The sequence below is a fragment of the Gymnogyps californianus genome, chromosome 12 (assembly GCF_018139145.2).
Source record: "Gymnogyps californianus isolate 813 chromosome 12, ASM1813914v2, whole genome shotgun sequence".
Taxonomy (NCBI): Eukaryota; Metazoa; Chordata; class Aves; order Accipitriformes; family Cathartidae; genus Gymnogyps; species Gymnogyps californianus.
Window position 1 is genome coordinate 2,627,251 of NC_059482.1, and position 24,246 is coordinate 2,651,496.

The 24,246-nt window shown below is 52.5% G+C and overlaps 1 protein-coding gene across 1 annotated transcript in view; it reads right to left on the reverse strand.

Annotated features, from left to right (window-relative positions):
* Positions 1-3,554: 3,554 nt before the first annotated feature.
* The window catches only part of JPH3 (junctophilin 3), a 56,714-nt gene continuing 36,022 nt past the window's right edge, over positions 3,555-24,246 (reverse strand). Inside the window, exons 3-5 of the mRNA XM_050904195.1 lie at positions 21,662-21,786; positions 15,211-16,130; positions 3,555-3,635 (exon numbers count right to left, since the gene is read on the reverse strand). Of these exons, the coding sequence (XP_050760152.1) occupies positions 3,555-3,635; positions 15,211-16,130; positions 21,662-21,786 (1,126 nt within the window). The remainder of the gene's footprint in view (positions 3,636-15,210; positions 16,131-21,661; positions 21,787-24,246) is intronic.

The following is a 24,246-nucleotide window of genomic DNA, read 5'->3' on the forward strand; positions in this document are numbered from 1 at the left end:
CCTGTCAGGACATGTAATTAGTCTTTGGGTTTCAATTAAGACCTTCATCATCGATATGACATTATTTCTCCTCTCGCCCCTCCCCTTCTGTTGCAGTCTGGATTTCTTTTTTTTCCAGCAGTACTTCATAACTCCGCACAAGGTAAATAGATGCTGCAACAGCTCAGTATCTCTGAAAGATCAGGCCCTGGAGAGTCCCAACGCGCTCGGAGAATCTAGGTCTCAGGTACAAGCAAACCAGACGCCAGATGGGCTGGTGAGAAGCTGACGTGGCACAAGCAGGCGGAGGATTTTTGTATTCCTTCTTTCTTGCCTTCCCCAAAGATGTGGTGTCAAACCAGCCCATCGCTCACACAGGTGGGGTCTGGCCGGAGGACCTGCGTGTCCCCGGGGAGGGACACGTGGCTTTTTCCCAATGGCTCTACTGCGATGGCAGGAGGCGGGCTGGTTCCTTGAGCCCCAGCCCCTCCTTGTGTTTCAGGTGCTGCGTGTTCCGCTGTAGGAACACAAAAATACCATTGCAGCCTAAAAAAAAATACGATATAAACCTTCAGCTGTTCACATGCATCTGTCAGTGTGGACATAAAACAGAAGGTATGGACAATTTACATAGATTTATATGCCACGATGATAGACATTTTAATGTGCTTTAGGTAGGTATGCATGAATCCAGGGCTCATAAGACAGGGAACTATACTGAATTACCTCTCTCTCTGGGCTACTTCTCAAGAATATTTCTGGCCTTGGGCAAACGTGAAAAGCCCAGAACTAAGACAAATTGCTCAGCTCCCCATGATTAATAAAGGAATCATTATTTTTAAACACGTGGTTTGGGAGCCAATTAGTATTAGTCTTCGGCTATCTTTCATACTGAACAAAACTCAGCTCAACTGAGGTTTTATCCCGTGGAACAAAGAGATGAAAAATCTGAGTTGCGTTTGTGTTTGTACATAACTGCTGGTACGTGGGCAAGAGCAGGAATAACTAGTCGGTCACCAGTGTGAAAAAGCTAGTCGTGAAATCGCTAGTACTTTTATTTGATTGATAACAAGAGGCATTTTTGTGCTGTTTTATATATATCTAAATATCGTACTGTGTTTGCATGTAACTGTTTAACCTGCTCCTGGTGGGACCTTTGTGTCATGCACTTGAATGTACAAAAAAAGTCCTCAAGAGTCTTTACAAAGAATTGCAACCAGAATTACAAAACACAGGGATGAGTTCCTAGGCCTACAACCGCAATATGTTGTTATTTGGTTCATTTCAAGTATGCAGTAACCATTCAAGAGTAAAAAAGATGACTAAGGACCCAAAAGGAAAAAAAAAAAAAAAAAAGGAAGAGGTACGAAGACGATGGACAGTTACTGTGATTAAATGAAATAAAAAAGTTCCTGGGGTCTCGCTGCCTTCAGTTATCATTTACCCTGTCCACCCATAGCCCTCTGCCTGGAAAGGGAAAGGAAGAAAAAGAGGAAGAAAAACTGCGACAGGAGGGAATAAGACCATGTAAGGAAAAGAACTGAATTTAACTGGCACATGCTCTAATCCTTAGTTTATTTCTGGTTAAAAATATAGCAATCCAGTGCAGTGTAATAAGAAATCTGCTGAAAAGGTAGCAGAGAAACAGCTAAAACAGAAGCAAAGCAAAGCTGAGTCCACAAGTCAGGGCTGTACCCAACAACTATGTGAAATGTCGAGGAAGATTTTTTTTCCCTCCTTCCCTCCCCCCAGCCCCCCCCCAAATATATCTGTGTATGGGTTTCATCCCACCCTCGGGTTGCTGCCACACTCACGCCCCTTCTCCTGTTGAACAGAGCTGCAGTGGGTAGAACTGAGGGTGGAATTTGGTCCCTGGACGCACCAAATCCCAAAGAAGCCATTGGAACCGTACCTGGTGGTGGTGGATCACCGGCAAAGCCGATCTCCCTGGCGGGGAAAGACAGCATGGGGAGGGGAGGAAACAGTACAGTCATTTTTGACAAGCGAGGGGATGTCAGCCATTTCCAAGCAATTGAGCTAAGACCACACTCTTGTGACTGGGACCATAACAGCTCAGAACAGGGATACGGCATCTTTAATGAGTATGCATATTATCAGTGGGGACAGGGGAGGGGAGAAAATCAAGGCAGGCATATTACAAAGATGGTATAAACGAACAAATTAAGTGACATAGAAAAAAGAAAAAAAGAAAAGAATACATCCTTAGAGGCTGCCATTGCCAATGATGTTTGGTTTTTTTGTTTTTCTTTTTTTTTTCTTTTTTTTTTTTTTTTTTTACAGGGACATGTTGGAAGCTGGAATATACATCCTGCATTACAAAGTGCAAAATACTACATGCTCAGAGCCCAAGCATGATGTCTGAAACAGTCCACAGCAAGATGTAAGAGACAAACCCACCACCCTCTCCCTCCTCTCTGGGACATGCTCCAGTACTCCTCCCCAGATGCCTTTGAAAAACAGTTTTCTCTTATTTTGCTTTATTTTGTTTTATTGTATCCTAAGTGGATCAGAATTGAGCCCTCTCTCCCCAGTCCCTCCCCACCAGTCTGCTCCCTGGCATCTCTGTGCACGCATGTTGGTTGGGATGGGATGCTCAAGTAAGGCTGCTCCTTGCATGTTGGCGAGCACGGCACGATGACCGGCAGCTACTCAATTCGTGTTGCTGAAGGTGCCTGCAAGTTTTTTGGGGGGGAATCCGGGTACACATTTTTACCCAGGAGAAACTGGCTGTGAATTAAAAGTAGCACTGGGTGATTTTCCAGCCTTGCCATGGCGGGGGAGCAGCCTGGGGAGGAGGAGTGAAGGCAGGAGGGTGGTGGGGCTGCTGCTCACACCTTGGGTTCCCTATTCCTGCCCCCCGCCCCAAAAAATTTAGCAAAACACCAATTGCTGCTTTGTTTGAAAAACAAATAACAAAATGGGGCCCGTTGCCCTTCTCCCATCTTTCACACCTAGACAGGGTTCATGCCTTCCCTCTGCTCCTTCTCTCCACCTTCTTACAGCAGCGTTTCTCCATTCGCGAAGGGAGAAGGAAGAAAAGCCTGATTTTGCTTTTCTTTCCCATTTACTTTATCATTAAAGCTGTTGTGGATTTCCCTGGGAAACTCAGCCTGGAGCATCCCAGGACCCGTACATACTTCAAACAAAATCTCCCCATGGTCCCCTCATCTAGTCTCCGTTTTGGGGTTCATTACTGTTGTTATGAATATATTTTGGGGGGGTGAGGGGAAGGGAAATGAGGTTTTATTTTGTTGGGATTCCTTCTCATCCTTTCCAGTGTTGGGGGGGCAGAGTGTTGATAGCATTTTGCCATGCCACACAGCATAGTGTTATACAAGCAAAGAATTTTGGCTAAAATCCAAAAAACATTACCCAGGAAAAAAGGCAAACTGTGAGTGAGACTCGATCGTTTGTTGTTCTTCTGTGAAAAGACTTGGAAATTGTCGTAGGACAGTTCGAGTTATGATTTTTCCCTTTTTGTTGTTGTTGTTTGGGTTTTTTTTTCCCCCATTCATACATGTAACTGTTATTTTTGCAAACAAGACAGTCTTGAATTAGATGAAAAAGTTAATAAACAAAATGGCGACTCCAATATTTAGTAAGATCACCATGACTACCAGGATGGGAGCCGAGCCCTGGAAGAGAAAGAGAAGGAGAGGAGTTAGAAGGCGCGTTGAAAGTCTGTCTAAGGTTGCCTGGTAGCAGGGGTCGGGCGCTGTGCTGGGTCCGGGATAGCGCAGGGCAGGCAGGTCTGCAGGCGAGCAGACCCCAAACGGCCGATTTACGTCCTCCAGCAAACGATCCCGAAGTGCTTCGTAACCCTCGCTGAATTTTTGCAGGCTGCTGCCTTAGCGAGGAAGGTGTGAATAAAGATCTCCCCCTTAGAGATGAGCAAACAGCAGAAGCAGGGACTAAACCCACATCTATTGCCTCCGTCCCTGCGACAATAAACAGGTCACCCCTAGCTCTTTCATCTAAGCACAATGTCCTCCTAAGGCAGCCCTCCGATTCTGCAAAGGCAGACAAAATCCCCCAAATTTCGCCAACAGAAATGAAGCGGGCTTTGCCAGGAGCCCCTTTGCTCCCTCCCCACACTGACCCATAGCCCAAGGCATTCTTGGGGCCCGCAGCATCCCTGGTAGCGCTGTCCCTCTTATGCCCGAGTGACAGAAAAGCTGCTGGACTCCTGCTTTTCTGAGCCACTTCAACACTTACTTGCCATCCATTTGCCTCAATAGACGTGTATACCTGCAAGTCTTGGGGCAGCCTCTGTTTACTGTCATGCATTAGCACAAACGGCGTGTAAGTCCCAACGGGAGCCCCGGACCCAGCGTCCGCCAAGCAAAACACCCGGATGCACCCCCACCGGACCCACCGATTAAGACAGCAGTTGCTCATGGACTCCCTCATGTTGTGCATATAGGAAATCTGGCCTTAAAAGAATAACTGAAATTGGTTGCTTACCCGGGGTGGGCAATGAAAAGGAAAAAAAAAAAAAAAAAAAGATTGTATTGGATCATATAGCTGTTTGGGGATGGTTTGGAGGCGTCTTCAAAGGACGTTTCCCAATAAACATGATTGCTTGTACAGGTATGCTGATAACGGCAGAAGTCAGGCCAGCATACGGTGGTCTACGTTAAGGCAACATTTTGGGAAAGCTCTAATAACCTTTCCTGAGGTTTATGTGGGCCAAATTAAGCTCCTGAGGACTATGTGGAAACCATTGCAGCAACTCGCATCACAGCTGGCCCGTGTCGGACACCCACCGCAGGCTGGGTTGAAGCGCACCCCAGAAGCATCCATTACTTTCCGCTGAGCATAAAGGCAGCCCAGACAACTTGTGTTGGACCCGATGAGGATGTGGCTGTTGGACCCTATTAGCATCCCCGGAGCGATGGGAAGAGACCACTCAGCGTCAGGGCTGCAGACAACCCTCCAACGCATCTCTCTGCAGAACACCGGTCAGAAAAACATCCACCCCGCCACCTCGTCCCTGCCATAAAACATTTGCTGTCCTAAAGTGTTAACGTGGCTGGCATCGGGGTGAGCAAGCGTGTGCGCAGGTAGGTGGTAGCTATTTCTCAGTGTAGCTGGTATCCTCGTCTATTCTTGCTGCAAGGGAGCTGTGCCAGCCTTAATCGCCTGGAATGGTACAAATGCTTTTCTCTCTGCTCCTGTCCTCGTAACAAAGCTCCCGTGGCTGTTGGGTTGGCATGGGGCAGGGGTGGGCACCCTTTCTAAGCAAGTCCTTGGGCCACTCTGCAGAGCTGCTGGGGAAAAAAAAAGCAAAAAAGCTCCTCGCTGGCCAGAGATCGTTTCTCTTCTGAGCAGGCTGATTCAGTTTGCATTTGGGAGTGGGTGGGAGCGAGGATGCTGGAGCTTGCTGGAAAGGCATGTTTGTAGCTTAGCAACAGGGTCAAAGGAAGCCAACCAAATGGAGGGATTGCGGAGAGCCTCTCCTAGCAGCCAGGTATCCACGCCTGACTGCTTCCAGCAAATCTCTCCGCCTGCACCACGCAAAGCCTTTCAAAGGCAGAAACCACCCCCCCCCGTTGCCACTCCTCCCCCCCCACCCCGGCCTTGCCGCTGCCAAGCACCGCGATGCGGTGTGTTACTTAAATTTGGGGGGGTTTAGCTTCATTTCGAAAGATTATTGGGTTTTACGACTTTTGAGCTCGTGTTAATACAGTAACAGATTGCAAGTGATTATCGCTGTCATTGTTTCTGTTGGCAGGGCACCACAGAGACACAAAATGCATTTGGTTCCCTCCGCCTCGCAGCCAGGGGAGGACTTAACTGCTCTCGCTCGCACTCGTGTTAGCCTCGGTCCGCTCGCCGTTTGATTTCCCCTGCCAAAGAAGCGGCGACCATCTCTGCCCCTGCTCTGCTCAGGCTACTAGATCGTTTCAATACCGTGAAGGAAGTAAAGTTGTATACCAGCTGACGTGAGCCCGGGATAATCTGGAGGCTGCCTTCTCCTCCCTGACAGAAAGCATAGAGCAGGACTAGCTACCTCATAATGCGCTGGTGTTTGAGCTTTACCCTCACCAACACGGACACTTTGGGATGGACCTGTTGGACCAACCGAAATCACAACCCTTTGGTACTTGCGTTCAGAGGATGCTGATGGGATGGTGTCCAGGGAGGGAGCACGCCCTTCAGTTATACACCAGTACGTCAAAGTCGTGCCCTCATCTAGGAAAATGGGGGGAATCAACAAACTAAGCAACATGCACCTACCCGCTTACATCAGCAGCAACTGGATTCCCGTACACCGATGTTTTGCTCGGCTCCCTGGTTCAGTCTGCACCTATTTGCATCTTACATCCCCTGTTCAATGCAGAGGCAGGAGAAAACGCTTCCTTTGCCACTGCGTATGTGGGGTCTTCCACGTTTGCCAGCAAAAGCATCCCAGAAACAGGGTGACCAGGGAGGGGAGGGGTCTCTGCAAACTGAACAGCTCGAATCTGACTGTCTGACAACCTACAAATTCTGCTTCCTTTTTACAGTTCCCTCTCTTTAACACCCTCTTCCCTGTGCTGACTCCAACAAGGGCTCTCCACGCAGCAACTGCAGGTACGGCTGCTCCCCCCCGGTGAGACGCCGGCATATCTCGGCAGGGGCTGGCGTCCTGCCTGTGGCAGCTGGTGGATAAGCAGCTTTGCGACTCTGAAGCTTCTGTTTTAGCTCCAATTACGAATCCTGCTGCACTTCTAAATGCTTGTGTCTGGCTTATTTCTAACTTGTAAGGTCTTTGTGCCTTAACCTCTGCTCAGAGGAAACGCTTGCCCTTCTCCCCTTTGATGGCAAGGATGTCCTGGGATATGTGTCATCTGTTTCTAAGAAGTGATTCCTGCTCAGTGCCCAGGCAGAAGATGAATCGCTTCTGGGTTTGTGCTTTGGAAGAGATGTTTTGCTGAGCCCAGCCTGGCAACAGGTCAGTGAACTCCCTTTTACTGCAGCTACAGCCAGCGTTTTAGAACTAGCAGCTTTTACAACTCTTCACGCCACACGCTAGCCCTCTAACGTGAGCCGCCCACCTTTAGAAAGAAAAGATGTAGCCCTTGATTTGCAACTTTGCATGTTGCTTTAGTAGTTCGGTGGTGCTTTATCTCATCTTTGGCCTCCTTGAGACTTAGAGAAACCCAAAGAAAACCCCGAGGCCAGCGGTATGGCAGGCTCTGGGCTGCTAGAAAGCCAGAGGTCGAGCTGATTTTCTGAGCCTGGGGTTTGCGTGTCAAAGACAGCAAGCAGCCTGCAAAGCTTTTCTTTTTTATCTTTTTTTTTTTAAAAAGCTACAACACTCTCTTTAGCCCTGAAATAGTAGTGCTAAAGCAGGCCGTCAGGAACTGCAGAGATTTGTTTAAACTACCCTGCCTGTCATTCAGGAGACGGGGCTCCGTGGCGAAACGCCGTGCTGCCTCCCAGCACAGTGCCCGCAGGTCCAGAACCTGCTTTACTGGGAAGCAGATGCCAGTTGGCAGCGTCCTCTCACCCAATTTTAGCTGTCTAAACGTTAGACATCTAGTCTGCGCTAACCATCTAGGCTGTCTGTAGACCAAGTGACGTGAGATGAATTCCACCCAGAATGGTTACCAGCCTGGCTCCAGGAAAGGAAAAATTAAATCAAGCTCTGGTGCGCCTAAGCATCATCCAGCATATACTGGGTGATGGCAAATCTCATCAGCAAAACGAGGCAGCTCTGGGGCTGGGATTTTTGGCTTTTATTTTTTATAATAAGATCCCTGGACTCCTTCATAGGAGGAGGAAAACATCTGCCAAGGATGGGCACTGTACACCAGTATCAGCTAGGCGAAAGGGTCCTTCTGTATCAACAGGGATAGTCTCCAAGGCCTTTTAAGATTTCCTCCAAAGTTTAGAGAGCTGGAACATAGGCCCAAACCCATGGAAACACTAAAATGCGAATAAAGCCTTGTCATGGCACAGGAGTAATAACGGTAATCATAGCCATAGAAGTAATGAGGGAAGGTTTCTTCCAGCCTGTGGTTTTTGGCACACTGCAGCTCTGATGGCGGCTGCAGCCGAGCACCACCATTTCTGCCCCTCTGTCTTGTTTGTTTTGATCCTTTAACTGTTGTGTAGCAACTCAAGAGTCTTACTGGGAATACAAGGGACAGCTGGTTTACAAATACAATTGTAGCATAATTAATTTAAGCATTAACAATCCATTATTATCTGTTATCGCAGGGTACAAGCTCTGTCTCTCTGCCATGGAAACCATAGTACAGGTTACCTAGGAATCCCTTTGGGATCTATTAAGTGTAATTACTAAGGACTTGGATCAGCAAAAAATATATATGCATTGTTTTCCAGCCTCAGCACTGCGGAAAGTGCTGAAAACTTCGCAGCTCCGTGACATTTGTGCTGAATTGTCACGTAATTGCCGGGAACAGGCTGCTGTGAAACGGTTAAGGAGCATTTAGCAAAAGAAACATAAGGGATTCGCTTTGCTTTCTCCAGCGTATTACAGCATCTCCCGTGACTCGAGGAAGAGAGCCCAGGAGATGCTGAATGTGCCCGTGTAAGAGGAATGGGCACTTGATACCATTGTGCAGCTGAGTCGGGTGGTACGGAAAAACCTGCTTCTGCGGAAAAAAGTGGCTAAAGTGAACGCAAGGATTGATCCTGAGCCGGTGTCTCTTAACGAACTGTTTTGTCACCTCTGGTTCAGTCCTCACGTTACAGGTGCCTGCGTCGCCGGGAGCGAGCTGTATGTTTGGAGCTGTAGGTATGTTCGTGAGATTCTTGGTTCTCGTGCGGTCAAACGCCGGCTTTTGACCCCCACTTTTTCAAAGCTAGAAGAAGATGTGGAGTTGGGCTCAAAACTCTAAAATGAATCCAGGATGACAGGAGCAACGTCAGCGAGGTGCTCTCTTCAGGTATGACAAAGGGCCCCTGAGATTAAAAGGGTTTTAAAAGGACCCTGTCAAGTTAAACATCACATTTCTCTCCGAACGTTATTTACCTCGTGTTGTTACAAGTAATGCCTGCGATGTCTGTACATGAAAGAGATTAGAGGAAGAACAGTTTCCTATTATGATTTGTTTTAAAAAGAGACATCCCCCAAACCGTTTGCTCTGCGCATGCGACGGCTCCTCCCGCGCACGCTGCAGCCCCTGCGGCGATGCTGAGACCTGGCTCAGCTCTAGAGGTGTGATGGCAAGCGGGCGTCTGCAGGACTGATCTTCCTCCTCATGCCCACGTAATTAGAGCTTATATTTGTACGGGCGTGTGGACGTGCCACGGCCATTTGGGATTGGGGTTTGAACCTCTTTGGTTGAGATGAGAGAAATAAGGAAAACCCAGACATGCCTGTGTTAGGAGACCCCGGGAAGGCTCCCGATGGGGAAAAAAAATAAATGGAAAAACCTGAAGCAGGAAGACTGAGAGGACCACAGGGATAAGCCACAGGGTTTAGTCCCAAGGAGGCTAACTGCAAAACGGTCCCCAGACCCCTTTCCCAGCAGACTGGTCCAAAGGCAGATAGATGGGAGCATCTCCGTACATGGCATCAAGCCCGGTTTGAGATGCAGGTGAAGCTTCACCATTCAAGCAGTGGCTGCCCGTTCGGGACAGAGGAAACAGCCAACTGTTACTTTTATCTCATTTTACACTCTTTAGGGCTAAAGGTGCCTAACTTGTCTGAAGAAAACATTCCACCATGAGGTCAATCCCTTCAAGAATAACCCCACAGCCGCTGGAAAAGGGAGCATCCGTCGCCCGCATCAGCAGAGAGGTGCCATTTCTGGGGCAAGCTGCCGTGCTCCATCCACCACCCGTCCCCACCTTGCTCCATCGAAGCCTGGGCTGAGGCCCCTGCCCCGGGTACCCTCCCTCGGCCCCGGCTCCGGCTGCACGGCACGCTCCGGCAGAGCCCTGCGCTGCTTGCAGATTGGCTGCCTCCTCCTCACTTTCCCCAGCGACAACGAAACCTGCTCAGAATATCTTGATGGAAAATACGTCCCTCGCGCAGAAAGCGAGCGAGGAAGATGCTGCAGCTGCTGGAATCCCTCCCCGCCTCCCCGCGGGTACCTGGGGCGACAAGGCGGGGGGGGTCTCTCTGAGATCCCTAACCCAGCAGATGCCTTGCAAACTCCATTTGCTTGCAACCGTTTTCCCTGCTTCTTTTGCAATAAGCAGCAGTACCGTTAGCAAACAGCCGAGACCACTGAGATTTTATCCGACAGCATGTGACAATGGAAGAAAATGTCAGGGGTGGCTGGGGTGGGGTTTTTTTGGCTGCCGGCCTACCGTCGGGCTTTCTCAATGAGATGAGACAGGGGGATTTTAAAGGGCCAAGTCTCGAGCCTACTCACATCTCCAGGGTGCCTTTAGTGAAACCGCAACGTGTCCCTAGAAGTCTTCATCTAAATGTCCGTGATCGCTCCTGCTAAATGAGGACAGGCAGATGAATCAGGCTCCGTTTGTGCCTGAACACTGGCCCTTCTCGCAGGCACGCTGCGGACCTCTGTGCCTAAAACACTTCTTTTCCCTTTTAGACGCTGCAGATGGTCAGCACCTGCAGAAAAGGAGATGTATTCTTTTTTTTTCCCCAACCCTAAAAATGTGATGTGTTTTGTGCTAATGGATGAAAGGGTTGCTGGCATTTTAGAAAGCCTCTTTCCCTTTCCCGTGTCTCAACAATTCCTTTTTTCCTTTCCCATTTTAGATCTTCTCAAAGGCTCTGGGAACCTGTGAAGCATTCAGGCACAGGCTTGAGCTTTGCGCCTCCTGGGCCTTTAAGGCCAGAAAGGATGGTGACGTTCATAGAAGTCCCTTAATCCGACAACACCGACACCGGTCCTGGCGCGTTGGTTTCCATTTTCATCTGCCCGAGCGATGACAATTGATGTTTGTTCTGTGCGTGCAGGGGTCAGCGCACACAGAGACACAGAAAGATCGGGTGGCTGTAAATGTAATTTTAAAGCGTTTGTATGACTGTAGTGCCGGCTTGATGACCCTGAAACCCCAAAGTCCCCTGATAGCGAACACCAAGCAGCGCTGAATTTCATCAATGTTATTGAGCGGTGACCTCAAGAAATGACCTTTAGAAGAGCAACTTTCAATTCCTAATGTGCAGCCCCAGTGAAGGGGGGTTCTGGGAGCCTCTTTTTAAGGGACTGGTGAAAAATGACTGAGAAGAACAAAGTTCCTGTAGCTCATATAGCAACCTATACGTCTGACTCCTCTACAGAGGTCTGCATCCCCACCTGGGCACACATTGCAAGAGGTTGGACACCAAGGGACCCCACAGCCCCGTGCTGGTCCAGCCTTGTTTCTAAGACAGAAATCAAGAGCAGGATAATTTTAAGACTGCTTTTTTGCAAGACCTGCATCCCCACCCCGTTCCCGAGAGCGCTGCCAGAGGTGCATTTGCTCCCGAAGCTGGAGCTGCCACTCCAACGCAGAGCCAACCCACCGGGCTCACTGATGGCGTGTGTAGAGCTGGTTTATGGCAGATTATTTTTAAAACAACCTAACCTGTGAGAGTGGCCGCAGTTCTGCGCAGGGATACTCCAGGTAGGGCAAAAATAGCCCTCCCCAGCTAAGAGCATCCTTCCCGTTCACTGGCAGGCACCTTTCTGAAACAGCCCAGCTGTCTGGGAGATGAGAAATGCCCTTTTCAGCGAGCAGCTTCACAGATGGCAGCGCTGTGGATCACAGGGAAGCAGGCTGTCATGCAAGCTGAAACGGCGTGGGCACACACGCGTGCACGCACACGCGTGCGCACAGCCGGCCCTTCCCGGGAGCTGCGGTTCGCCTGCACGCTGGAGGCGAGCTGCTGGGAGTCGGAAGGGGAAGGGGATTTCAGACCAGCATGAGAAATGGGGCTGTGGGGAAGCTGGGGAGCCTTAGTTCTGTGTGAAAAGATCTGGGGCACGAGCAGGATGCAGTGGTTTTTTGCAGGACTAAGCATGCGAGTGCCCCGCGTCACTGAGCGTGCACAGAGGGAGGTGGATGTGGGGACTGCGGGATAAATCCTTCCCCCTTAGCCTTCCCCTCCTCTTCCTCAGGGACTCGCTATGCTCGCCGAAGTTTGCAATGCTTTGAGATCCCTGATGGCAGGTGCAGGCGAGGTCACGGCGTTAGGCAGGAGGTTGGAACACAAATCACTGCACCTCCCATTCCTCTCCTACACCTCCTTCCCCTGCTCCTGCCCGACCACCCCCCTCCCTGCCAGGCCACTGGAACAAAACCCTGCTAGCACAGCGCAATTCTTGCTAGAACAAATTGTTGCTGGCATTGTAGGTTATTTAAATCCACATATTATCTCTTCCTCTGTATTACATTAGCTTCCTCCCAAACCTTCGCCATCTGTTCCACCCTCGGTTATGAATGTGAGAAAACTGAACATGCTGCTTCACAGCTACAGCACTTAAAAAGTATGATGTGCATCCTAATGGCTTTTCTGTGTGCCTTTCCATGCAGGCTGTGCCCCTTCGTTAGTGCCCGGGATTCACTCGAAATAGCCATTAATGTTATGTTGCATTAGTGGCTATTTACCTCCAGCGTTGCAGCTCGAGCCCTCCCTCCCCGGGCGGGAGGTTTATGTATGATGGCTCCGGCGTGCAGGCTGGGGTCTGCCTGCGAGGTGGGAGCCTCGGCAGCGCGTCTAACTTGGGCTGGGTGGGGAGAGACACCGGGACTGCTTGTGCCAGCGATCTCCCTGAGGAAAGCGTGGCTCTCAGCGAGGAGAAATGGTGGTTTCGTTCCTCCTTTGGGACCCGTGTCTATCCCAGCTCCCTGCCGCCGCGTGAGGTCACGTTATCAACGGTGCCGGACCATCTGCGGATCCCACAGACTTCAACGGGGTTGATGTCCATGCAATTACTGCTGCTGCTTTTCCCCTCTGGAAGCCTGTCAGGCTCCTAATGCTGCCTGTCATTTCTCTAGCGCTTCACAGGCGTCTGTGCTAGCAGGTAAGGACAGCCCGGTCTGGCCTCGGCACCCGCTTGTTTGCTCGGTGGTGTGTGCTCAGGGCTGGCTTCACTTGGAGCTCTTTTTTTTTTCTGGACTGGCAAGATGCGTCCTATGGTGCAGTCCACTGGCAAACACACTGTGTTCAGCTCTTCTTAAATGCTGTGTGGGTGCTTTCAAGCCTGAGCCGAAGCTTACAAGATGAATAGGAAGCCAGAAAGCTACAGGGCTGTGTGTGGGGGGGTGATTTATCCACAGCCACAGCAGGGAAACTGTGGCAGATCTGTAGTTTAGTCCTCCCTGCATCCCGGCTGCTCAGGGGCTGCAGATGTCACCGCTCCCTCCTCTCTCCCACCCGTTCGCCCTCACCCCTTGGCTGCAGGTGCCGGCACCTTCGCTCTGCCGGCAGAGCTGTCGGCAGGCGGCCGGAGGAGCAGAGATGCTGTAGGTATGGCACCGGTAATCATACGTTACAGACCATGATGCCTCTAGCCCAAACTTTCGGCGTGACTGACAAATGTCATTTCAGTTTCACAATCCCTGTCTCCCAAACAACCAAGCATCACCTTCTGCTCCCCTGACAGGGAGATTTAGCTCCTGCCTTCTGCCAGAGCCTGAAATGTCACCACCTGAGAGTTACAGATCTTCCGTTTCTCTGGTGTAGGCCTGGCCTGGGCTGTGGGACGTCCAGCAGCACGGGACCCCTCCAGCCCTGCCCTGTGTTTGGCACTGACTCAACAAGGGGCAATTTGGAGCGGTGGTGGCTTCCCCACTGCTCCCATCAGACCCCCATCACCTCTCCTAGCAATGCCAAACCGATGGGGAGAACAAGTGAGGAAGCTGCTCTCAATGGTAAGTCCGGGAATCATCAAAAACCAGGGCTGGAAAAGACCTGAAAATCACACAGCTCAGCCTTCTCCCAAGGCAGGTTCAGCTCTGTCCAAGTTATATCTGAGCTGTAGATGTCCAACCAGGTCTTAGACCACCTTCTCCCTCCCAGCCACCATGGCCTCCCCAGGCAACTTATTGCAGCCCCCAACCCACTAGTGATGGCTAATGGCTAACCAGGGCCTCTAATGCTTGAATTTAAGCCCATTAATTCTGTTAATCGAGAACAGATTATTCCCTTCCACTTTGCAGCAGCTGTTTTATGTGTTTGAAGATCACTCTGTCCCCTCTTCTCTAGCCTGAACACCTCCGGCTCTTCCCAGCAGCCGCTGGTTAATGCCCAACGTGTCCTTGTTTCTCCCAAAAAGAGGAGCCCAGGACTGGGTGTCTCACAAGGGGTTATCCTCCAAGTCCCACAAGCTATGCTCCTGCTTTGAAAGCGTGCTTGTGCTCCTCACAGTAGTACTGACTGATGTTTGGCTGTAATCCGCTATACCACCCTGATCTGCTAAGCTCCTGGCTAGCCCACCACCCTTGCTGTACTTGCCCGTTGCGTTCCCTGCCTAGGTATCCTTCCTGAATTGCATCCTTTTGTCTGCAGTTTGCCGAGACCCTTTTGCATTGCATCGCCCCGCTGAGGTGCCTGTACCCTCTCCTGGCTCCGCGGCATCCCCGCACCAAAAAACACGAGCTGTATCGCATCGTGCAGATCAGTACAGGAAAACCTGAGCAGTGGTCAGCTCAGGAATGCAAACCCTTTGCAATGATGTCCCCTGCTCCATGACCACAGTTCCCTCCTCCACCTGGGTCAGGTCTCCAGTACAACGCGGTGACGAGGCCACTGCTTCAAGAGGCCGTGCCATCACATCGCGGCAGAGCGACGGAGAGCCGCTGCAGGTTGACGCAACGCCCCGCTACCAGGATTTAAGCACTGATGTCGCAACAGGGTCCCGCCACGCTCTTGGGCCAGCGTGAAGTGCTGTTGCCGTAACCGAACCACAGGGAAGCATCACCAACACCTTGCCTACTCCTGCAGCTCTTCCACCAGGTGAATGCTCAAAATCCCAGCAATAATGTATTTTTATTGCTGGCCCCAGGGCTGGGTTGCAAAACAAACTCAAACTTGCCGCTCGCATCCTCCAGTGAAAAACACGCTGTTCCCACTAAGACAGTCTGCGGAGAAAAACCCACACCAACTTCAGGCACACGCTATTATGCGGGATGGGCGAGGGGAGGAGAGGGGGATTCGAGGCACAAAGCCACAACAATTCAGGGGTCAGCTCTGCCGGCGGCGCGACCTCCCTTTCTGCTCCGCTGCAGTACCGCAACAGCTCTGCACCGGCTTTCTCGGCCAGATTTCAACACACAATTTCGCCTACTTACCGTACTGGATTTGAGCGCATCCCCATTGTCCTCTTCAGATTCTAGTGCAACAGGTAAAGATTTCTGTGGCGGGGAGAAGGTTAAGTCCCACCTTAGTAGCCGAGGTTCAGCTTTGTCCCCGAATCTCAGGTTTTCCAGTTTCTGCACCGTGGGCTCGGCAGAGGAAGCTGGCCTGAAATTCTCTTTGTTCTGGGACTTAGACCTCAGTCTCTGAACCCCGAAGCCCCGGTCTTCCCCGCGGTGGTCGTCAGCCATGCCCCTGCAGGGTCCCCCTTTGCTATAGTGTCTTTTTTGGGTGTGAATCTCTTGCATATAAGAATCCATCCTCATGAGGGGCTTCATCTCCATCTCGTAATTGCTCATCTTCTCCTCGTCTAGCTCAAGCAGTTTGGAGCTCCCTGAGCTGTGGTTGTGGGACCTGTGGTGGGAAGTCCATGAAACCGTGGCTGGGGAATCTGTCCACCTCTCTCTTTGCTTGTGGTTGGAGGCCGAATGTTTGTGTCCTCCGCTCCGACCTCTGTAGTCTTCAGGGACGGAGGCTGACCCCAGCTGACCGCTGCGCAGCGTCCCGCTTCTCACGCCGCGAGTCCCGCCGACCTTCTCTTCGCTCCAGCTGTTGGGTCGCAAGTAATCCCCGCCGCGTCCCTCCAGCAACATCTGGATCTCCCCACCCCTCTCTTCGTCCACCGAGACCTGCCTGGAGAAGTGAGCGCTCTTGTTCCTGCAGGAAGGACCCAGGGGCGGCGTGGAGGAGGGACTGGCAGGGAAGCTCTGCAGCGGGCTGTCGTCGGGAGTCAGGTCGGACGGGGTGGTCCCTTTGCGGTACAGCTCCGGGCTCTCTTGTTGGAGAGGCGTCCCGGTGGAGAGGACCTCAATGTCATCGCTCGAGTTCTGACGCTTCGGTCTCTGGCATTCGAGCCCTTTTTGTGTAGTCGTTAAGAGAAAAGAGAGAGGGAGAGAGAAATGCAACAGGATTATTTCTATTCTGTGGGCGCCCACCGGGTTTTTCATGTCAAAGAATAGGGCTGAGAGGGTTGGACGGCTGGGGAACAGCAGGGCAAGATCAGGACAGCAGCAGCGTAGCACAATAAACAGCTTCTGCTGCTAGACCAAGAGAAAAGACATCGCTGGTTTTACACCAAACCTGCTATCATCCCCAGCATCCGCAGAGCAGTGCGGTGCGAGCGGCTGCAGCCTGGCACGGGAAATGGTTTGGCATCAGCTGCCGGTGTTGTCAAGACAGAGGCATTCTGCACTAAGGTTGTGTTTCTCCGCTGCCGTTAACCCAAGGGCTACCAACCCTTTTAGAAACCACCTTGCACCACCGTGGCTCTTATTTCCAGCTGATTCAAACAGGCTCAAGGGCGGCTGCTCCTTTAGCACCCGCAGTTCTCGCCGCCCCTGCTGCCGGCGGGCACCCTGCTTGCCTGGGGACAGGCGTGGAGGACCCTGTGTATGTATTACAAGTAAAAGGACTCGCGACAGTTTTGCAGCCCCAGCGATGTGGGGAAGCCACTTACGACGCAGAGCTGCTGGGAGCCCTGTGCAGGCAGAGGAGCGGGCGCTCGGGCCCTGCCTGCGCTCTGCCTACAGCCCTGCTTTCCCTGGCGGGTCGCAGGGGTGCAGCAGCTTGCAGCCCCACTCGAAAGCAGCCTGCGTTGCTCCACGGCACCATTCCTGCGCTGTGCACGCAGTCACTCTAACCCTGCTAAGGGGGTGATGTCCCTGTCCGTTGGTGTTTTTTGGGGGATCCACCTGAGCACCTTTTTCCATTAGTTCCCAGTTTGCAAGCGTGAGAGGGGAAATCTGAGATGCAGGCGGTGGCAGCCCACGGCTCGCCCTGTGCCCTGCGCTCGTGTGTGCCGGGCGCTGCTGGGATCACCCCGTGCCCGGCTCACTACCCACAGCCTTCACACCTCTCCTCGGATGGGAATCACATCGGCTTTGCGGCTGCGAGGTACAGAAGGGGAATCTCACCTCAAATTTTTCACAGGGAGATGGTCTCATCTGAGCAGATGTGCAAGGCTCCCATTAAGAAAAAAACCCCACAAAGCACATATCGAACAGCTCTCCTGCCCCACACAGACACGGAGGGCACGGACATTTCCCCACTCAGCCCCGCTTGCTGGATGTGATGGAGAGCTCACGGGCGGTCGTGCCTCACGTGTTTAGGCAGGAGCAAGGTAGCATGTTCAGGGCTACATGAGTACAACATACACCATCATCCTTATTTCGTCATGCTGAACGCGCTTCATGCCCTTTGAGCCCAGAGCACACCCCAGACAGTGTCTCCCTGGGGACAGGGACTTCAAGAGCGGCCGAGTGTCTTCTGCTGGAGGTGACCAGCTGGCAAGAAACAAGTCGCTTCTCCGGACATTCAGAAAAAACTGCAACTTATTAATCATTGATGAAACACCGAATTATTTCAAGGGGGTGCAAGCTAATAGTGGTTAATGCTCATTTTACCCTCTCAAGGCATAGCTGTTCCCAGCTAAAGCCATGCTAAATTACGTGAATAATTTGATAAATTTATTAACTGCCTAATTCCCCTGAAATGCATCTAATTGCAATTGCTATGGCTAGACAAGAAATGAGTCTCAAAAAGGAAGAACTCAATTTCTTACCACGGTTTAAAAATAAAAGCTCTGAAGCGCCTGCTCTAATCTCTCCACTTCTGCTGAGTAATTTTCTCTATCGCATCTTCTTGGGGAGCTGCTGCTGCTGCTGCTGGGACGTGCCTTTCCCCGCAGCCATCCCCGTGTCCCACCCCACCGTGGTCTGGATACATGCGGGGGATGCCGGGAGCGTGGGGACTGATGTCCCCGTTGAAGCACTTGCAGGGGAAGTAAATAGTAACAAGGCTGCTTGGAAATTTCCTACTGAAGCAATTTCTCGATGGGAAATTATCTCCTATGACTGTCAATTTCTTTGTATTATCTGCCACAGAAAATTCTGTTTGTGTTTTGGGACGCTACTCAGATAGTTCAGGCTTAGTTCGTTCCCTGTGTCCCTGTTTGTCTGTGGGAGACTGAACCTCCTGGGATCTGTCTGGTGCCCCCAGCAATCCTCGTACTGGTGGGAAATTGTCATGAAGGAGAAAGGTGGAGTTCAGCCCCTCCGTTTTCCTGCAGAATAACTGTCTCTGGGAAAAAACAGAGACTGATTTTGTGGCTGTGGTTCAGACGTTGCCGTTCCAGCCACCCTCCAATGTCACAGATGGGAAACTGAGGCAGGGAGGGAATAAATGGCTTCATATGAGAAAGCTGTAAAGCCAGCTATTGAAACAGGCTCACTCAAGACGTGGGGTGTCCCTGTTTGTCTCAGGCTTTGACCGATCTTCCCCAATTCAGGTCGCCAGGGCTCTTGCCGGAGTTGCAGGGACTTGAAAGCTTCCCACCAGCTCCGATGAACCCAAAGCCGATCTCCAACGGCACAACCAGCCACAGCCTCGCTACACCCACTGCTCCTGCAGCTTCGCACCAGCCCCAATCTTCCCTGGTCCCCCGAGCCCCACGACGGAGGCAAGAAAGCCCAATGACGCTCCAACATCCTCACCCTGGAGACCCACACCAGGGACCCCGTTATTAAGCCCCCTCTCGTCCTAAATCTTTCCCCACCCGGACCTGCAATGAGCTGAGCTAATTCTGCCTCTCCATGGGTTAATTTTCTGAGTTTTGCAGCCCCTGGCTGGGGCTCACGGATGAGCAGGGGCCAGCGATGCTGGGGCACGGCTGCCCCTCCAGCCCCAGAGCCCCGCAGGGACGCAGGCGTTTCCTTGCGGAGGAACTCGACAGATGCACGGTGCCGTCTTGCCGGCTTTCGACACTCGAGGATGTGCAACAATTATTCTGAGCTAAAATTAGTCGCGGAGCACGTGATGTTCCTGGAAGAACGGTTGTGAGAGCACGAAGGAGGATGCGGAGCACCAAATCTGGATTTCCAGCAGGACTGAGGCAGCCGTGCCCAGCCGCGGCGTCTTCAAAGTGCCCCCGGGTGCTGCCGTGCCCCTGAGGACCCACGTACGGGATTCGGGAGTGGTGCTGAGCTCCTGCCTCTGCCACCAACGTGCTGCCGTCACCTTGGGGGAGTCACTTCACCAGCACCGTCCAGCCCACAGGCTGACCCCGCTGGCAGCCATGGCCCGGGGCGTCCGGCAGAGCCAGGAACCGGGGAGGCACAACCACAGCGAGCGTGATGGGGACGTGGAAGATCCCCCCAGCAGACAGAGATGGAAAACCACAGCGGAGAGGGTGATGCAGGGTACTGAGCAGGGATGTTTTTTGCTTTTTCCAGGTACAGGCTTTGTGGCACTGCTGTGGCGTGTCTGGGGTTGCCGGAGCCGGAGGCAGTGCCTGCTGGTCTGGAGTCCGTGTCTGTTCAAAAAGGGGCTCTGCTGCGGGGATGGCCTGGGCCAGGATGTCTGTGGGGCTGACGCTGAGGTGGGCACAAGCCCCTCGTGACGCTGTGAAGGTGGGTGGCACACAGCACCCACAACACTGTGCAAAGTGGGCGCATGCAGCAGCCACGATGCTGTGCAAGGGGCGGGGGGGCACATCCAGCACCCACGACGCTGAGCAAGGAGGGTGGCAGGCAGCGCCTGGTGCAAGGTGGGCACGTACAGCCCCTGCCACGCCGTGCAGCGTGGCGGCAGCTCGCCCCGTCCCTGCTGCCGCTGCCCTCCACCAGCCGCCCCCCGCCCCGGCCGTTTGCAGCCGGAGGTTATGGGGTCTGTGGGGCGGCACGGCCGCTCGCAGCTATTATCTGCCTGACTTGCCCCGCCGGCGCTCCCAGGTTTCCCGACAAGTCTTGGATGGTGTGTTTGTTTTTTAATGTGCTCTAAGTGGAAACTCCTTCCCCCCCCCCCCCCCCTTCACTCACACACAACCCACCCAGACGTGAACACCAGAAACACAAGCCCCAACACAAGTCGAGCACCATGTCCCCGTCTAGAAGCTAGTAAAAAATGTATTACCTAAAAATATCTTTTCAAGAGGTGATTTAAAACAGCAAAGTCTCTTGGCAAGAGGAAATGGAGCTGAGGAATATCTCAGGGCTGAAGAAGCCTCTGGGACCACGCAGCCCTGTGAAAAAGCTCAGATCTCCGAGACACAAATTGGACCGCTGCAGGAGGAGAAACGCCGAGGGGTGTTTGAACAGGGCTGCGCCTTCTTCCAGCGAGCAGAGAGCTGCGTGGGGCTCGGCTGCGAGGGGCTCGGCATGCTCTGCCCCCCCCCTCCCGAAATGCCCATCCGCACAAGGCCGTGTCTCGGATGGGGGGGTTTGCTACGCATACCACCCCCCAGCTCAGGCAGGTTCACGGCTGGAGCCAGACCTCAAACCCCGTCTGGCTCATCGCTGCCGAGCCGTGGGATGCCCCCGGCCGCCCCCGCAGCCTCCGCGCCACGGTGAAGTGAGGACTCGTGCATGGGCTGGCTGGTCCAAAAGATGCAATGATCCCTTTTCCCCGGCCTTGGGGAACGGCACCGCCGACATGAGTCACCGGCACCAGGCCCTGGAGCAATTAAGCCAAATGAGTAATCTTCAGTTACAGAGCTGGAAGGGGGAGAAAATAATGATAGACGCCTCCTAATGAGGGTTTGGTGCAGGAAAACTTTTGAATAAAACCATTCACATATATTAATTACTATGTTAATTATTGCTGTGGGGACTCGGAGCTTTCCACTCCCACTCGCAGCAGCCCCTCTCGCTCCCGGATAGGCACAGCCTTCGCAGGGCGAATCCTCCCCGTGCGCCCGCCGGTTGCAGACCCCTGCTTGACCGCAGCTTCGCTTCGGCTTCCTCCTCCCTGAGCCTTTGCTGAGCCTGAGCCTCTTGTCAACGAGCAAAAATTTGGACAAGCCAGCAAGAAACGTCGAAGATGATGGAGGGAAAGAAGAGCCACCAGGCAAACCTCAAATGCGCATTCCCCCGACACCTTTGCACGCACACGCGACTGATTTGCACGCCCAAGTGAAGGATTAGGTGCCAACGCGTGCCGCCCCAGTGCTCCAAGCCCAAGCGTTCAAAAGAAATAATGAACCGTAAAAGCCATGGGGGTAAAATCAGTGACCGCCTCTGGGATCATTTGTGTTTGCATTTTGCTTTCAGAGCTCTTGTTGGGTTTTTTCTGTGCAGCCATCAAGGACTACGAACTAAAAAAATGGGGGTGTTTTGGTGTGAAAAGAGGAGATCCCTGTAACGACAGGACTGCACAGGGTGGAAGTGTTGAATATTGAAAGCCTTGTGCTAAAAACCCCGAAAACTGGTGTTACGGGGTGGTTTCCCACCCCAAGAATCCCCGGTGAGAACCAGGAGCTGCGGGCACAGACCGAGCCTCCACGCAGGGCTCATTTTGGGGGTTTTGGGTCTCTGGAGGGCCGAGCGGGGCAGAGACCAGCACGGGGCGAAAGCCGCATCCGCGGGGCCAGCCGGCACGGCGGCACGCACTGACCGTTTTCCCTGTGCTGGAAGGAAGGCGAAAACTCTTTGGCAGTGATCCTGGCGATCCGCGCTTCCTCCTGAGCTTTCTGCGCCGCCGTCACAGCCGCCTCCGCCTTGGCCCTGGAGTGAGAGGTCCTGCAAGGCAACCAGAGAGACAAGGACCGCGTTAGGCAGCTTCCTTCTGCAGACCAAGGCACAGAGAAACCCAAATTGCCTCCACGAAACCCCTTTGCTCCGACCTGCTTTGGCTGCGACGGAGGAGCCGCTGGCGGGAGCTGGGGCTCCTTGGGGAACGGGTGATGTTACATCGACAACACGTTCATGAACTGCTTCTCAGTCTAAAAATCATGCGGAATATTTGGAAGTAGGGGCAGGATGCTTTGTTCCCCCGGGGATGCATCACCCCGAAGCAGGCTGGTCCCCTCCATCAGGCATCTCTCTGCGGGGGACCCCAGCCCGGCAGGCATCTGCAGCAACTCCTGCCTGCATCTCCCGCGAGCCTCTGGGGCTGAAGGCCTGAATTTAAAGCCGGTGGGTTTTTTTAACCAAACCCGATTGCTTTTGGATGAAAAAGTGAAGATTTCCACCCCCGCCACCACAGATATTGTGTAAAATGCTGGATGTAAATACAAGCACAGTTTGTCACCAAGAGCAGAGGTAGGAGCGGATGCTTGCCATCGGCAGTGCCTCTAACACCCCTTAACGCACCTTCATCGGGGCATTTTTTTTCACTCTGGATGAGCGACTGTCCCCTGCCCTCGCCCATTACCGGTGATTCCCCCGACACTCGTGTTTGATGGTATTTCATCCCATCGCTCAGGATTTACACTCTCTTATACAGCCCCTCTGCAGCATTCCTGCGAGCATCCTTCAGAGGCTGGTTTGCCCCTTCCCCTTAGCTGAGCTATCGAGGCACTTCTTTAAAAAAAATGCCTGTTCCTACCCACCCTGGTGCAGGCAGCGCTATAAATAGCTCAGCTGATTTCTTTTCCCTCCAAAATCAGGCCCTCCATCTCCTTTAATCATTTTTTTTTTTTCTGCCGCTCTCTGAATTCCCTCTAATTTTTCGACATCTGCTCGGAGAGGAGTGCCATTTCTGACAGGCTCCTATAAATGGAAAATAGGGCTAGTAATGTGCCTGGCGTTGCATCGTGCAGCACAAGCCGAGGATACGAAACCGGGTGTGCGTGCGTCTGTGTGCCGTCACCTCTTTGAGCCCGGGCGAGACGGCTGGTCCCTGCTCCCGGAGCCGACCTGTCACTTGTTTTCAAGTGCTGACAAGTTGTCTCTGCTCTAATAAGTGCTTTATTTATATAAAATCGGCTGCTTTGGAGTAGCCAAGGGAGCGGATACGACCTGTTCTCCCAGAGCTATCGAAGGTGGTGGAGGAGCTGCGGTGATGCTGTCGCAGGTCTCGCAGGTCCTCCATGACCGATGCAACCAAAAATTGGGTTTAAATGGTTTTTTTACCCGCCCTGGGTCCCGTGCTCGCTCTGCTCGATGCTCATGTAGGGCTGGAGGAGTGGACAAGCATGTTACAGCCCCATTCCCTGGCAGGTATCCCAGTTCAGCTCTTCTAGGAGGAGCAGGGATGCTCCGAGCAGGAGCTGCAGCAAACTGCTGGGAGAGGAGGCGCAAAGTGCTCCCGTTTTTGGCACAAACGTCGTCGGTGGGAAAGGCTGGGGCGTCAGACTTGCCGATTAAACCACCCCAGTGCCAAGAACGGTGCCACCTGAGGCTTAAAATGAAGATGTTGACTCTCTGAGGTTGTTAAAACGGCCGGCATCTTCCATGGGAGCTTCTCAGTGGTCTGGATGTCGGCTCCTGAAGATCCTCCATCCACCTATCCCTCCGTCATCTCCTCGGAGTGAAAACTGTTCAGGGAAGGGACTGTCCCTCCCATACTGCAGCACATTTATAGAGCAGGCTGCCAGTCCCTGCTGGCCTGATACAAAGGATTAATAATGTCTGAGAGCGTCTGGACCAAACTCAGCAGGCAGGATTACACGCTGCCTCCCTAAACTCCTCCCTGGAGATGCAACTGGAGGCAGTTATCTGTCACTTCTTGCCAGGGAAGGAGGCTGGAAGTGCTGAAGAGCAGCTTGTGCCACTTCCAAGGGTCCTGGGGACAGGCAAAGGCATCTGCAGAGTGGGAGGTTACGGTGGAAGAGCAGAGCATACATGGAGCCACCACCCAAGCCATGCTCCCCTCTTCAGCATTCATCACCTCCCCTTTTTTCACCAAAATGGGTCAAAATCACCATCCCTGGGGGATGGATGGATTTCCGTCCCTGGAAAACTCACTCCAGCGACTTCTGGACTAGTTCATCCCCATGGACTCCACGATCAGCCCAGGAAGAGCAGCAACTAGGGGCTTTAGCCCAGAAAGAGTTAAAAATCAATCACATTAATTAAGCCATCTCTGATCTAAAATACACTCAATACCCACAAAGTGGATGCAACGTCGAGTGCTGCGCAGAGGCGCAGGCAGGCTTAATTGTTTGATAATGCTCTCTAAGATGCTTGGAGGAGAGGCGCCGTCGGAGTGAAAAGCAGAATTATGGTGATCTATACGTTGCATAATAAAATACATAA